We start from the raw sequence: 14726 nt of genomic DNA on the forward strand, positions 1-14726 counted from the left end.
AGGTCTGGGAACAGATCGCTGCTCCCCATCCGCACTTAGGTGAGCCGAGCCTGGATGGTGGAAGAAGGTGCCCAAGTCTTCACAGACACGCAGGGCACTCTGCTGAGAGGTGCACGGGCTGCCCACTGACCATACCCCAGGCCTGCACCCCCCTGCCTGCTCCCTCGCTCATGCCAGCTCTGAGACCACCCGGCCCCCTGGGTCCTGAGAGCCTGTCCCTGATGCTCTCCACCTCCTTCCAGCTTGCCCCTCCTCCCTGCAGCCCAGCCCCCGAGGGGGCACAGCCTGTGTGAGCGGGGACCCCAGCCGACCCGTGGTGTGGTCTCATGGCCTTCGCTCACCTTGAGGACAATCTCCACAGTGAAGACAGAGGTGAACCCGATGTCAAAATACCCGAGGATCTGGTGGCAGGGCAGGGGTCAGTGAGAGAAGGAGCAGGGCAGGGCCGGCATCGTTACCTTCATCACCACACCACCGTCACCGTCAAGACCACCCCCACCCCACTACCACCATCCCCCAACACCATTCCCCCCACCACCAAGAGCACCCCCACCCCACCATCCCCCCCACTATCCCCCATCACCAGCCCCCACCACCCCCATCCTCTCCCACCCCCCACCACCACCCCCCCATCACCACCATCACCACCATCATACCACCATCACCGTCAAGACCACCCCCACCCCACTACCACCATCCCCCCAACACCACCACCATCACCACACTACCATCACCGTCAAGACCACCACCATCCCTACCATCATCACTGCTAAAACCCAGCACCCAGAGCCTCTCTAGGGCGCATGCTGTGACCACACTGTCCAGAAGGAGTGAGTCGGGCAGCTTTGGCCCTCTGGGGACTTAAACTCTAAGCAACTGTGATGCTGGGGGCCACATAGTTGATACTGCTAGGTGGGGGGCCTCAGGGTGAGGTGTGGGTGCCTGAGGCCTGGAGTGGGGGGCGCTGAGTTGGCTGCCGTCACCTGGTTCCTCACGGACTCAGCCCGGAGGGGGTCCTCGGCTGCCAGGGCTGCGCTGCTGAGCAGGATGAAGAGCAGGATGAAGTTGGTGAACCATGTGGCGTTGACGATGCGGTGGCACAGGACGCGGATCCTGCGGGCGGGCGGGGGGCCAGGAGGCTCTGAGCGGGGCCTTGGGCCCCAGCAGCCTCCGCCCTGGTCAGTGGAGAAGGTCAGCCTGCATCCAGGTGGTCTCTGCTGGACTTGCCGGGCCCCGTGCCCTTCTGTTGCTATGCAGCCCCATCCCATCCCTCAACAAGCCCTCCCCCAACACTCCGCCCATCCCACGGCTCCCATCAAAACACGGGGCCGGCTGCTGTCCAGTCTTGGGTCCTGAGGCTGACCGCTGAAACTCCAGGGGAACTGTGGTCTGTTATCTAAAGGTGTCAGACTGAAGCCCGTGAGAACTACAGCCCCACTCTGCTCTCAGGAAGGAACCAACATATCCAGTCCCACTCGGATGTACGTAATGCGTGAGGCTTAAAATATATGTCTCCTGGGGATGCTGGCACTTTAAATGGGGCAAAAGATCTGAAGTTAAAGGAATGCCTTTCTCACAGTGTAACTGTAGGCCCAGAGAGTTGGGAGAAGGCTGTCTTTTCGGAGCAGGAAGCAGCCTTCTCTCTGAGACCCCAGCACCACCCTGCCCCACTGCCGAGGGGCCACCCACTTGTTGGTGGGGCTGAAGATGAAGAAGGCACTGGCTTCTGGAATGGGCACTGCCTTCTCCTTCAGCTGCAGCTCAGCCAGCGGACGGGGCCGGGGGCTTATTGGGACCTCGGGCTCGTCTTCCTCGTCGTCCCCTGTGGGGAGGGGAGAGAGGCTGGGGTGTCTTTCGATGCTTCGCTATTCCCTTGGCTCCTGTGCTCTGAACCCAACCGTGACCCCTCAGCAGCCAGGGAGTGCCATGCAGCATGGGGGGCCGGCAGGGTCCAGCTGGGCATCTCCCTTCCCCACAGCACGCTGGCCTGAGAGCTGTCGGCCTCAGGACCTTCCGGAAGTGGGGCAGGAGCAAGGTCCCAGAGCCTTGCTGCTGCAGCTCCTGTCTCGGGGCTAGAGGCACCACCTGGGGTGGCTCACAAGCTGGGGGTGCAGGGGGCCCTGCTCTGCAAGCGACCGCAGTGCTGGGCTCGGCTCTGCCCTGACTTGCCTGCCAGGCAGGCCCCCACCTCGTGCCGTTGATGAGGGCAGGAGTCCTGTTGAGATAAATGGACTCGGAACTTCTCTCTTCTGGGGTCGGGTTCCACAAGTCCTCGTTCGGGCGGGGGAACAGCCAGCAGGAGGAGCCACCCTGCACACCCCGCCCTCGGTCTCAGGACCCTCACCTGGGAAGTCGGCCGAGGGGTAGGGGTCCTTCACCTCGTTGACGTTGGATTCAAACTCGTCGATCTTCAGCTGGAGGGAGGAACATGAGGAAGACGAAAACCAGGGCTGTGGGCCCCCACCGGCCAGAGGGCGTGCAGGTGTGAGCTCACCTGAGCCTCCCTACGGCCTGGGGGTGCTGGTGTCAGGGTCCTTCCCATCTCACAAAAGGGAAGCCAGGCCCAGAAAGCCACCGGGACCCTCGCCTGTCTGAGCCTGAGCGCCGTACCCCGCGCTTAGTTCTCAGAAGACACAGGAGTCCCCAGGCCAGGACCCCCCACCTCCTGCTCCTCTGAACTCTACTTCCTCAGCCCCCAGGCCAGGACAGAATGGCAGGGCTGGAAGCTGGTCTGCACTGCTCCGTGGAGCAGAGTATCAGATGGGCAAGGGGCACGATACAGGGGAAGTCTGCTTCCTCGGTTGGGGTATGTGCGCCCTCTGCCCTCGCCTGGCTGGTGCCCAGGCAGACAGCCCCCTTCCCGCAGCACCCACTCTAAGGCACGGGCGAAAGGGGGACTTTCAGAGGCCCCTCCCCGCGGCCCCTGAGAGCACCCCACGGGCTGACGGGCTCACCTTGGCGGTGGTGGGGATGCCCTCCCCCTTGGGTTTCTGCTCCAGCTTCTTGGCCACCGTCGCCTTCTCCTCCTCCGACTTGTCTGGGAGACCCCTGAGTTAGAAAACCAAGCAAACCCAAAATGGAGGCCCCGCTCCTCCATGGAAGAGAACCTCCACCTTTTGGGGTCTGATCAGCCTGAGGGCGCCCCCACCCCGACCCCACCCAGGGCTCAAGGTGGGGGGCGCTCCGTGGGGGCAGGAGCAGCAGGGGCCGAGTGCCTGTGATGAGTGAGCAGCGCCGGAAGCCTCGGTGTCAGCCACCCCAGGGCCTGCTGGCTGGTGGGGGGCGGCCGTGGCGCCGTCTGGGGTGGCACTGTCTGGGTTCACAGCACAGGAGCGCGGTTTGGTCCAGGACGGCTCAGCTCTCCTGTGCAGGGCGCCCTCCCTCCTCCCCTCTCGCAGGTCCCTCTCACTGGGTCACCCACTCACTTGGACATCTTCCTGCGTCTCCGCTCCTCAGCCTTGGCCTTCTGGGCGGAAGTCAGGCTCTCGGCCTCTGCCAGGTTGTCCACAGCGATGGCCAGGAAGACGTTGAGCAGGATGTCTGGGGCGCCGCTAAGGAGCCGGGGTGCTGGGCTCGGCAGAACCTGCCTGCCCCAGTGCTCCGGGCTTTCGGGGACTGACTCCTCCCTGCTGTCACCAGTCACCCTGAGGGCCCTTAACCTCCTGCTGGAAGGAGCTGCCCTACCGCTGTCCCCACATGGCACCTGCTGTGTCTCCTCCCCCGCTCCGGATCCTGGGCGCTCCCCACCTCCCACAGAGGGCCCGGGCACCTGGACCCCCAGTCCCAGCCCGTCTCCCGGCTCCTCCCCACTCCGGGCTCTCTTCTGAGCCCTGCACCCCAGGGGATACAGTTGCCGCAGACAAACAGGATGATGAAGTAGATGCAGACGAGCACCCCGGGGTAGGACGGGCCGCCGTAGGCCATGATCCCGTTGTACATCACCGAGTTCCAGTCCTCGCCTGTCAGCACCTGGGGTGGGGGGGAACAGAGGGATGTGAGGGTCTTCCCTGGGGACGACGCTGTCCAAGAGCCCCCTTCCAACGTCGCCCCCAAACCGTCCGCGGCTGGAGGCGGTGGGTGGGGGCAGAGGAGGCGAGGCCCTGTCGGGCAGGCCAGGCAGCAAGCGGCTCTGGCCTACCTGGAAGACGCTGATGAGGGCCTGCGGGAAGCTGTCGAAGTTGCTGCGCCGCACCTCGGTGTCCTCGAAGTCGTACCTGCCCCCGAAGAGCTGCATGCCCAGCAGGGCGAAGATGACGATGAAGAGGAAAAGCAGCAGTAGCAGCGAGGCGATGGAGCGGATGGAGTTGAGCAGCGACGCCACCAGGTTGCTCAGCGACGTCCAGTACCTGGAGGATGGGCGGGCCGGGCGCTGAGCTGCGGCTGCCTGGGTCCAGAGCGCCCATCCCGGTGTGTCATCTCGTTCTCCTTTGTAGGGTGGCTGTTTGACTTCCGGGGCCACCACTAGACTCTGAACCCCACGGGGGTGAGGCCCACCCCTCCCCTGCACCCAGGGCCTGCGACCACTCCACGCCCCCTTCTCTGCTATCCTTTCTCACCACCCTCTTCTCCTCCTCCCCTCCCGGCTTCCTTTCCTTCCTCTCTCTCCCAGTCGCTTCCCTTTCCTTCCTCTCTCCCATGCCCCTCAACCGGCCTGGTGAGAGGTAAGTAAACAGGTGGAAGGGGGAAGGGTGCAGGGGCGGAGGAGGGCCGCGGGCGGGTGGGACCACGCCCCCTGCTGGAAGGGTCGAGGGGCGGGGAAGGGAGGCAGGAGGGAGGGGCGGCGGGACCACGCCCCCTGATGGAAAGGTGGAGAGGAGGGGCGGGGCAGGCGGATGGGCGGGGCAAGCGGGAGGGGCGGGGCAGGCGGAGGGGCGGGACCACGCCCCGGTTGGGAGGGTGGAAGGGCGGGACGCGACAGGGCAGGAGGGGCGGGGCAGGCAGGAGGTGAGGGGGTGGTGGGAGGGGCGGGGCGCCGGGACCACGCTGCCGCTGGAAAGGCAGAGGGGCGGGGCAGGGAGGCAGGAGGGTGGGGCGGCTGGAGGGGCGGGGCGCCGGGACCGCGCCGCCGCTCACTTGGTGATCTTGAAGATCCGCAGCAGACGGATGCAGCGCAGCACCGAGATGCCCAGGGGCGTCATGGCACCCGACTCCACCAGCAGGATCTCCAGGAGGCCGCTGCACACCACGAAGCAGTCGAAGCGGTTGAAGATGGACATGAAGTACTGGCGCAGGCCCAGCCCGTACATCTTCATCAGCATCTCCACGGTGAACAGGGCCAGCAGCACCCGGTTGGCCACGTCTGCAGGGCGGCCCGCGCAGCTCAGCGCCACTCCCCTGCGCATCCCGCCTGGGCTAGGCCCCCAGTGACCCCCCACTGCTAGCGACACAAGGGCCTCGAACGCGGCACCCTCCCCGCGTTTCCAGGACATCCTCCTCTCCCTGCGCTCCAGATCCAGTAAAACCTGGTGAATTTTCCCCACTGAAGGGACGCAGCCTAGATTTCTAACAAGGTGAACTGTACAGCGTTTGGCAGGCCCACCCTCCTCACTCCAGCAGTCAAGCCACAGGCATTTTAACCCCATTTCCTTGACCTCCCAGAAACACAGCAACCAGGGGTCGAACCCATGTCCCTTGCAGTGGAAGGGCAGAGTCCTAACCCACTGGGCTGCCAGAGAAGTCCCCTCTTGCCTTTTAAAACGTTCACTTCCCTTGCATCCTGGATACCACATCCCCCGAGGATTTCTCCAGCTTCTCCTGTACCCCTCCATAGAGGCACCCCCACCTCACCCTGAGTGCTGCACTCAAGCTGAGACGTGAGTACACACCGTCCTCTGGGGGCCTGGTGATGTCTTCTAAGGCCAAGCTTGATTAGCATGCCTGCCGGTGGCTCCAGACTCTGACTTTTCAACCCAGACCTTCCACTGGGTCCCAGACCTACTTTGCGTCTGTCACCTCAGCGTCTCACTGGGATGTCTCAAAGGGACCTCAAACTCAACATGCCCGAGATTAAGCTGATGGGGATGCCTGTCCTCTCCCACCCCAAAAAAATACCTGGTCACTGACTGTCTTCCCCATCTCAGCAAGTGGCACTGCCATTCATTTATCTGCATAGACCAGGGATCTCAAATTCATCTCTGACCCCTCTTGGTGGATAGTGTTCACATTTTGTCCACACTGGTTATTGACAACGCGTTAACGATGCTTGACACACTTAAGGGGTTCTCAAGAATGTTGGCTGCAATGAGTGGATGGATGGCTGGTTAGATGGATGGATGGATGGATGTGTGGATGGGTGGATGGATGGATGGATGGATGGACAGATGCATGGATAGACTGGTGGATGAGTGGATAGACAGATGGAAGAATGCATACATGCGTCTGATCTGAAACATTATTTCCCTTCTCCTCCCCACAGAAAAAGATGGTGTTCTGGCAGTTTTCCTTCTTTCATCTTTTTCATCGTTTTAACCAGTGTCTTTCTCCCGTCCAGCCTCCCCCCCTCTGTAATCCTCCTCTTGCATTTACCTCCGCCGGGGCCCTCCCTATTTGACCTGACATCACTCATTAATGTCTGTCTTCTTCTTTGGCTCAGGAAGCTCCTTGAAGGTGGGAGAGGGACCTTTCTTCTCTGTGTCCCCTGCAGTCTTTACTTGGCCTTACATAGAGCGTGTATGCTATAAACACTTGGTGAGAGGCTGCTGTGTCTGGAGTAGAACTCGAACGAACTTGGATGTGTGAAGCGCTCAGTTACTGCTCACCGGTCCATCCGATAGCTGTGTTTGTGATCATCTGCCCAGGCACCTGGCAAGCACCTGGCGGGTCCCCAGTGTGTTGCTGTTATTAATATTTCCCCTGGTAATGCCACGAGGAAGAGAGGACCACCACTAGAGTTCCTAGAAAATGATGTCAACATCTAACTGACTTCACAGAACCTGAGGCACCACTGGCTTTGCCTGCCAGTCACGTGTCTCACCTTGCAGGTGGGTCAACCAGAGAGGCTGGTGGTGGTGCTCTGAGGCGATCGACAGTGTGTTGAGAGCGACGATCAGGATGACCAGCCAGTAGAAGACCCTGGACTTCACCACATCGTGGCACTTCCAGCGGAAGACGCGGTTCCACTGCCTCCAGTGTCGGCTGAGAAGCAGGCAGGGAGGGAGGGGAAGAGGTTGTGTTACCAGAGCCCCCACCTCCCCAAGGCTTCCTTCAGGCTGCTCTGGCCACACTTAGTCTGACCAGGCACTCCCTCCTTAAGCCACACCAGAGGAGACAAGAATGTGAGCTGCAGAGACAAGTGGCAAATCTTGCCTCCTAGAGCAAATATCTCCACATTTCAGAGGAGAACAGCAGCGATGCTGACCTTGGGGGTCACTAGAGACAACGCAGGTGCCGAGTTTAGCGCAGTGCCAGGCCCAGAGTAGGGCTCCATACGTTTCCATCTTAAGTAAAGCCACACTGGGATGCCCTGTTTCCCTGGTCATAAGGTCAATTCTTTAGCAAATTGGTCATATTGGTGTTGGGGAGGGTTCACAGAAGGGGCGCCTCCATCACTGGCACAACCTTTGTGCAGCGTTTACCAGGGTTCAGAATCTCCACGCCCTCTGACCCAGCAAGTCTATTTCTAGGAACCCACCGGGCAGAGATGAACTTACAACCGTTTCCTTCGGCACTGTTTGTACTGCCCCCAACTGGACACATTAACTGGGCTATGACGTAGTCATGCTGTGGAATATTTTATGTTCCAAGACTTACTGCCAGAAGGTGTGTGTGTGAGCTATCACACCTTGCAAAGCTGCAGAGGGACCTTAAATGCGTGTCACTAAATAAAAAGAGCCCGCCTGAGATCACACACTGTGATATTCTGGGAAAGGCAAGACTTTGGAGACAGTAAGCTCAGTGGTAGGTTGCCAGGAATAGGAGGTGGAGGTGTGAATAGGCAGAAAATAGAGGCTTTTTAGGGCAGCAAAAATACTCCCTATGATATTATAATGGTGGGTATGCATCATCGAACACAGGATGAGCCCCAACATAAACTGGACTCGGGGTGATGATGCTGTCCACGCAGGCTCCTGAGTTGTAACAAAGGGCCCATCTGGTGGAGGTGCTGATGGTGGGGGCCCTGGGCATGGTCAAGGGGAGGGCAGGTGGGCAGTCTCTGCACCTTCTGCTCAGTTTTGCTGTGAATCTGAAACTGCTCCAAGAAAAGAAAGTCTTTTTTTAAAACAAGTTTCTGTGTGTATAAATTTGCCCTAAATAGAGCATTCTAAATTTAGAATGTCAGCTTCCAGTTCATGTGTGGGTCGCATTCATGTATCCAGCAAGCCCTCCTGTGTGTTGGGTCCTTTTGTTTGTTCTGAAGTGACGGCGGTCAGTATGAGAAACCCTGTCATGTAAAAAACTCGTGTGTGTATGTGCGTGTGTGCACACGCATGCATGTGTATGTAGGAGAGATGGATGCGTAGAAGCAGCCTTGGAGGGACGCAAATCTGTTACCATGGTTACCTCTTTGAAGGGCAGCAAGGACTTCATCTTTTCTTTGGTGCATTTCTCTATTGTTGGATCTCTCAAAGTCACAGTTGTGTGTGAATTTGGAAGTAGCCAATCAAACAAACACACAGTCCTCTTGAGACAAAGATGCCAGGGCTCCAGGCCCTGCCCCAGAGGCCTGCGACGCTGCCCACCTCCCCTGCTGGAGCAGAGGTTCCCGGGGCTAATTACCCCACCAGCTCCCAGTGTCTCCCTCACGCAATGTGGAAATAGGTCATCTGCTCAATGCCCTCCTCCCACACTCAGGGAACGTGACCCAGAAGCCACCCACGGCGGGTGACTGGGGCTGGGGGGGACTCGGAGCCGGGCAGACACTCACACGAACTGGATGACTTTGTTCAAGCCCGCGATTTCATACAGGCTCTCCGTGTCGGAGCCACCTTCATCCAGAGCCAGCTTCCCTGGGGACAGAGAGGCACGGGTGGCCAGGCTCCCCTCTGGGCTGGACGCACCAGGAAAGGGCACAGACCAGGGGCACCTGGGACAGCGGCCCTGCGTGGGCCTGGACCCCTCCCCCTGCGCTGTCCTGATTCCCGGGAGCCAGAGAGCCTGCACAGTCGGGAGGGTGGTTCCTGGGGGCAGCGGGGTACTTTGGTAGTCAGTGCTCTGGGCGGGCTCTGGGCACACCTGGCCACCTCCACCTCGAGGTGCCAGGCTTGCCCTCTACGGGCCATGCTTCCTCATCTGCAAAGTGGGGCCCTCAGTCCTGCTCGTCAAGCCCTGGGGCTGTGGGGGAGCAGGGCGTGGGGATGCCCTTACGGGGGCTGGCACAAGGGCAGCTTGGGGCGGGGTGCTGACCGTCGCCCATGGTTCCCACCTTCTCTCAAGTCATCCACGTCCATGACCTCGCCCTGCGTGATCCAGCTCAGGTAGCCCCGGAGGTCCTCCTCCAGCTGCTGCTTCTCCCGCAGCTTCTGGAAGGTTCCCCTGGACTTGGCCTTCTCCCGCTCCTTGGTGAATTCCCTGCACAGGGCCAGGGAGGAGAAGGAGGAGGAACCAGTTGCGGGGATGGAGCTTCTTGGGTCACTGAGCCCCTTCTGAGGCTGGACGCACCCACCCTCCTGGCCTGGGTATCGCGCGGGTCTGGGGACTTTCCAGGGGCCGAGGGCAGCCCTGCCCCCAGTCCTCCAGGATACTTGGCGCACTTGGCCCCCCTCTATTGTTCCTTCTCATCCCATCTCATTTCTCTGGCCTCGTCTTGGGTGACCTGGGGCAAGGGTTAGTGACACGACCATCCACTGCCCAACAGAACTGCCTGGATCCTCCCGAGACAGGCTGGGACCTGTGACCCTTTGCACACTGCTTGCACCTGGACACACCTCTCCTCCAGCAGCAAAGATACAAAGAAACGACGTGGGACTAAAAATACGTGCATGCAGCTGGGGTAGACTCTGGACCGAACTATACAAAGCTGAAAAAAGAAACAAAACGCCCAACTGCCGTTTCTGGAGAGCCCGGAGCAGCAGCTTACTACACATGCCCCATATACTCAACACCACAAAGGGCTGGGCACACCACCTCGGCCCCCTCTTGCGGCCCCAGGAACTAGCAAGGGAGGCTCTGGCTTGTTGCTGCCTCCTGCAGCTGGTGCAGGCGCCCCAGTGAAGTCTGGCCCTAGTCAGTTTATAGTGCCTGCCTCGTATCACTCGTTTTCCCTGCAGCCCTGACCTTTTAGGCTGCCTGATGGATTTAGTTCTGCTTACAGACCTAAGGCCTCGGGGGCCGGGTAGGGGCTGCTGGGCCTCAAAGAAACCAGACTGCAGCAGTCGTACAGGGGACCTGAGGGTTGGGGAAGGCTTCAGGCAGGGCGGGGGCAGCCAGCCTGAGGGGCGGGGCGCAGCCAGCCTGAGGGTCTGCTCACACTGCCTGCGCCCTCACACTGCCGGGCAGGGTCCAAGAGGGGTTCTTGGCCACTTTGTGCCCTGGTCTGTTCGGGGCTCCTGTGAAAGCTGTGGGTCCCTCCTCAGAACCATGGGGAAAATGCTCCATTTGGGTTAGGGTTTGGGAGCATTTTGGGCAGCGCTGTAAAGTGTTTCATTTGGAAACCAGAGCCTGACAATGGAACCAGTGGTATGAACATGTAGTTGTTGAGACATAAAGAAATGGTGTTGAAATTACATATAAAACTCCAGGAGTTGGTGAAAGGCGGGGAAGCCTGGCCTGCTGCAGTCCGTGGGGTCACAAAGGGTCGGACATGACTTAGCAGCTGAACAAATGCTTCTTTAGTAGTTCATTAATTGGCAAGATCTAGTCTCAGTCCTAAAAACCGTCATCTTTCCAGGCAGTGATGCTTGCTGGGATCTGCCAAGGGCTTCCCACTGGGACGAGTCACGGGCAGCGCCGTGACCACTCCATGAAAGAAGGGTCGAGTTTCAGTTAGAGTCGATGGAAACGGAAGCAGGGCCTTCTTCTCCAAGTCCACAGAGCCCCCCCCACCCAGTGCCAGGAGGGCAGCTCCTGGGGCTGGTGGTGGCCACTTCCAGGCTGCCCGCCACGGCTGCAGTGGAGCCTCACAGAGGCATGACCACGAGCACGCAGCGCCTGTGGTGTGCCAGCCTCTGCTCTAAGAACGTTATGGGAACAGACTCGTGCGTTCTCCCAAACAGCCTGTGAAGCAGGCCCTGACGTTATTCCTCTGTGTCAGGGGTGGACCCTGAGGCACAGAGGGGCTAGGGAGTTGGCAAAGGCCACTCAGCCAGCCAGCAGCAGTGCCAGGCTTAACCAGGGCCCCTTGCCCCAGTCTGCACGCTCAGCCCGGAGGCCATTCTTGGAGCTGAGCCTCAGACCTTGCACCTCCAGGGGCTGCAGGCCGGGGTCTCGGGGGCTTCACGCACAGGGGCCAAAGGAAGCGAGGATGGAAGAAGGCTCGAGGGGGAGGGAGGGGGTGGAGCAAGGGGGGCTCTCCCTGCATCTTCGCTCTTCCTTGCTAGCGAGGAGCCTGCTCCCATCTAAAGGGGACCCGGGGAGGAGTGGGCGTTCTAAGTCACACCCCCTGCCCTGTTCCCTCTCTCCCTCCCCGCCCCTCCTCCCCCTCCATTCTCCCCCCCCCCGGCCCCGCCCCAGCTGCCTCTAGCCCCTCACCCGCTGAGGACGCCCAGCACCAGGTTGAGGATGAAGAAGGAGCCCAGCAGGATGAGGGTGACAAAGTATATCCAGGGCCACTCGTTCCCAATGGCGTCGTTCACCTGGGCAGACATGGGCGTGAGTCCCCGGCGTGCAGGCCCAGGCCCTCCGCAAGCTGGCCCGCTCGCCGCACCTGGCCACCTGGGTCCCGCCTGAAGACGCAGCACTGGGGCCTTGCTGATGGCTACCTGGCCGGCGGGACGGAGCCCTGCCTCCCTCCAACCGCCCGGCTCCCTGCCTGGACCCCGTCCTGCTGGCTGCCTCCAGCCTCCTCTCCAGCCAAGATTTCTCCCAGTAGAAACACTCCAAGCCTCGACCTGCACCCGGCCGGCTCCTTCAGGAACCGCCTGTGGCTGCGGTGAGTCCCCCGGCATCTCTGAGTCCTGTTCCAGCGCCTCCTGAGCTGACGATGTGAGCTCGCCCCTCACAGGCTGGTCACAGGCAAAACGACACGTGTGACAGTCCTTTGAAACGTTTAATAACCGGCTCCCATGATCTGAGCTCACAAGAGCCAGTCACACTAATCCTTTACGTTTGCAAAGCATTTGACAGTTCTCCGACTGTCCCACATAGGCAGTGTCACCCCCTGGCCAGGCTCCGGGGTTGGAGCTGGGGGGATTAGAGGTCAGTCTTGGCCGTGTCACTCACTAGCCACCATAGGCCAAGTCACCGAACCTCTCTGAGCCTCAGTTTCCTTATCCAGAAAATGGGATCATGCCTTCCATCACTGGAGGATCAAATAGCTCTGAGTAACACCAAAAAAGAACCTTCTCAACAGGAGGACCACACACTGGGTGTGCATCGGTACTGTGGGGACCCAGTTAACAGACTCACTAACCATCTAACTATCTGATGATGGAGCTGGTATTTTTATTCCACAGACAGGGACCTGCTATCCAATCGTCTTTTTATGGGAGAGCAGCCTTGCCCAGCAGTGAGGAGAGAGACTCTCCAGGCCCTTCCTCCCTCGGGAAATCTGAGATTCCTGGCCATCAGGGGCGAGTCACTCACACCCAGGCTTGGGGACAAGGTAGGAGCTGAAACAGAAGCCGCCGAGCTCCTGGTTTCCATCCTCACTGCTCCTGGGGCTGCGGACACAGGTGGTACCCCAACCCCTCCCCCCGGGATGCTGGAGGTGAGGGGAGCAGCGGGCCCTCCGGGGTCCAGGACTGGCAGCCCCACCAACAGACCCGAGCCCACGGGTGAGGGGACAGCCGGCAGGCTCGGGCCGAGACCCACCCAGTAGAGGACGTCTGTCCAGCCCTCCATGGTGATGCACTGATATACGGTGAGCATGGAGAAGCCGAAGTTGTCGAAGTGGGTGATGCCGTGGTTGGGGCCGGGCCACCCGCCGCGGCACTCGCTGCCGCTGATGGTGCAGGGGCGGCCGGAGCCCGTCCGGGCGCAGGGGGACGGCTTCTCATTCTCCACCGTGGCCACGATGTCTGAGGGCGGGCGGCGAGAGCAGTGAGCCCCAGGCGGGAACGGGAGGGGGCGTCTCAACAAGACTGTGAAATCGGGAGGACAGCCCCGCGGGGGCATGTGGTGCAGACCGCAGGGAGGCTGGGGGAGCGTGGTACGGATCCAGACAGGGATCCACGGATATGGGTAGGCACAGCGACGCCTGCGGGCAGCAGCTCCAGGCAGACCTCCCTGGAGGCGAGGCTTCTAGAGACCCCAGGCTGCGAGGCACGCCGATCACTTGTACCCACAGAGCTTCGCAGAAGGAGGCAGCGGGGGCGGAGGTGTGGGCAGGGCCTCCCGCCGACTTGAGAGCTCCGTCAGGGGCGCTGAAACAGAGCCCTCCCCGCCCCCGCCCCCCGCCCCGCAGCGCACCCCCGCCCCGCAGCGCACCCCCGCCCCGCCCCGCCCCCAGCCCCGCAGCGCACCCCCGCCCCCGCCCCCAGCCCCGCAGCGCACCCCCGCCCCGCAGCGCACCCCCGCCCCGCAGCGCACCCCCGCCCCGCAGCGCACGCATGCCCAGCCCCGCCCACAGCCTCGCCCCGGCCCCGCCCCGGCCCGGCCCCGCCCCGCAGCGCACCCGTGCCGATGAAGTAGCACGTCTTGTGCATCTTGCCCTTGAAGAGCTCGAGGCCGATGATGGCGTAGATGACGACCATGAAGAGCACCAGCAGGGCGATGTGGAAGAGCGGCAACATGGCCTTGAAGATGGAGTTGAGGACCACCTGCAGGCCTGCGGGGCGGGGGCGCGCACTCAGCTTCCCTCGCTCTCCTGGCCCTCCCGGGACACCAAGCCCGCAGGGGCCTAGAACCGGGGCAGGGAGCAGGCCGGGGGAGGGGCAGGGCTGCGCCACCCACTGGGCACCCCGGACACCAGCCGGAGCGGGCGGAGCACGCGGAAGGCCCGCAGCGCCTTGACGTCCAGGCCCGCGCCTTTGCTGCTCATCGGGGCCGTGTTGCTCTGGATGAGGTTGACCTGCTCCAGGATCACGGTGAAGACCCTGCGGCGACCAAAGGGGGAGACGGGGCCGCGGTCAGCTAGGCCTCTGCCCGGGGTCGGGGCCCTTGTCCCGTCCGGGGACCTGTAGGGAGGTGGGGAGGGGCAGGCATGGGGCCCCACGCCGGGGGCTGCTCTGGTGATGTCTGTCTGTCCGGGGGATTTTAGAGAAGACCCGCAGCTGTGTTCAGGCTCAGTGAGACGAACACCGGGCCCATCGGTGATGTCCACTCTGGCCCTGAATGTGTGGGTGGAGGCGCTGGGGTCACAGCATCTGTGTCAGGCCTGGGGGCTGAGCACACCCCAGAGTGGGTGGGCGGTTCCAGCCGCCGGGCACCGGTGGCGGGTGGTCGGGAGGAGAAAGCCCAGGGCTGGCTCTCCTGCGGGCATTCCTCCTGCTGCCGTCTGACAAAGCCCCGGCCATCCTTCCTGCTCTCAGGGTGCTCTGAGGTCCGTCCCAAGCCCTTCTGTATCCTGTTGACAGCTGCCCCTGGACCGCACCACACAGGAGCGCGACCTCCAGCCAGGAGTGCGTCCAGGGCAGAGGCTGACTCACAGAATCCCCCTCCTCTCTGTGTTCTGCCCAGAGCAGTACTGTACA

At 61.5% G+C, this 14726-nt stretch overlaps 1 protein-coding gene across 1 annotated transcript in view; it reads right to left on the reverse strand.

The window, feature by feature from the left end:
• The window catches only part of CACNA1S (calcium voltage-gated channel subunit alpha1 S), a gene marked incomplete at its 3' end in the record, with an annotated part of 52902 nt that overhangs the window by 22090 nt on the left and 16086 nt on the right, over positions 1-14726 (reverse strand). Inside the window, 16 exon segments of the mRNA XM_018060837.1 lie at positions 342-401; positions 984-1113; positions 1690-1822; positions 2345-2414; positions 2955-3048; positions 3426-3540; positions 3849-3969; positions 4139-4346; positions 5074-5299; positions 6974-7134; positions 8864-8945; positions 9362-9507; positions 11626-11729; positions 12907-13112; positions 13709-13861; positions 13987-14129. Of these exon segments, the coding sequence (XP_017916326.1) occupies positions 342-401; positions 984-1113; positions 1690-1822; positions 2345-2414; positions 2955-3048; positions 3426-3540; positions 3849-3969; positions 4139-4346; positions 5074-5299; positions 6974-7134; positions 8864-8945; positions 9362-9507; positions 11626-11729; positions 12907-13112; positions 13709-13861; positions 13987-14129 (2152 nt within the window).

This window comes from Capra hircus, chromosome 16 (assembly GCF_001704415.2).
Source record: "Capra hircus breed San Clemente chromosome 16, ASM170441v1, whole genome shotgun sequence".
NCBI classification, from domain to species: Eukaryota; Metazoa; Chordata; class Mammalia; order Artiodactyla; family Bovidae; genus Capra; species Capra hircus.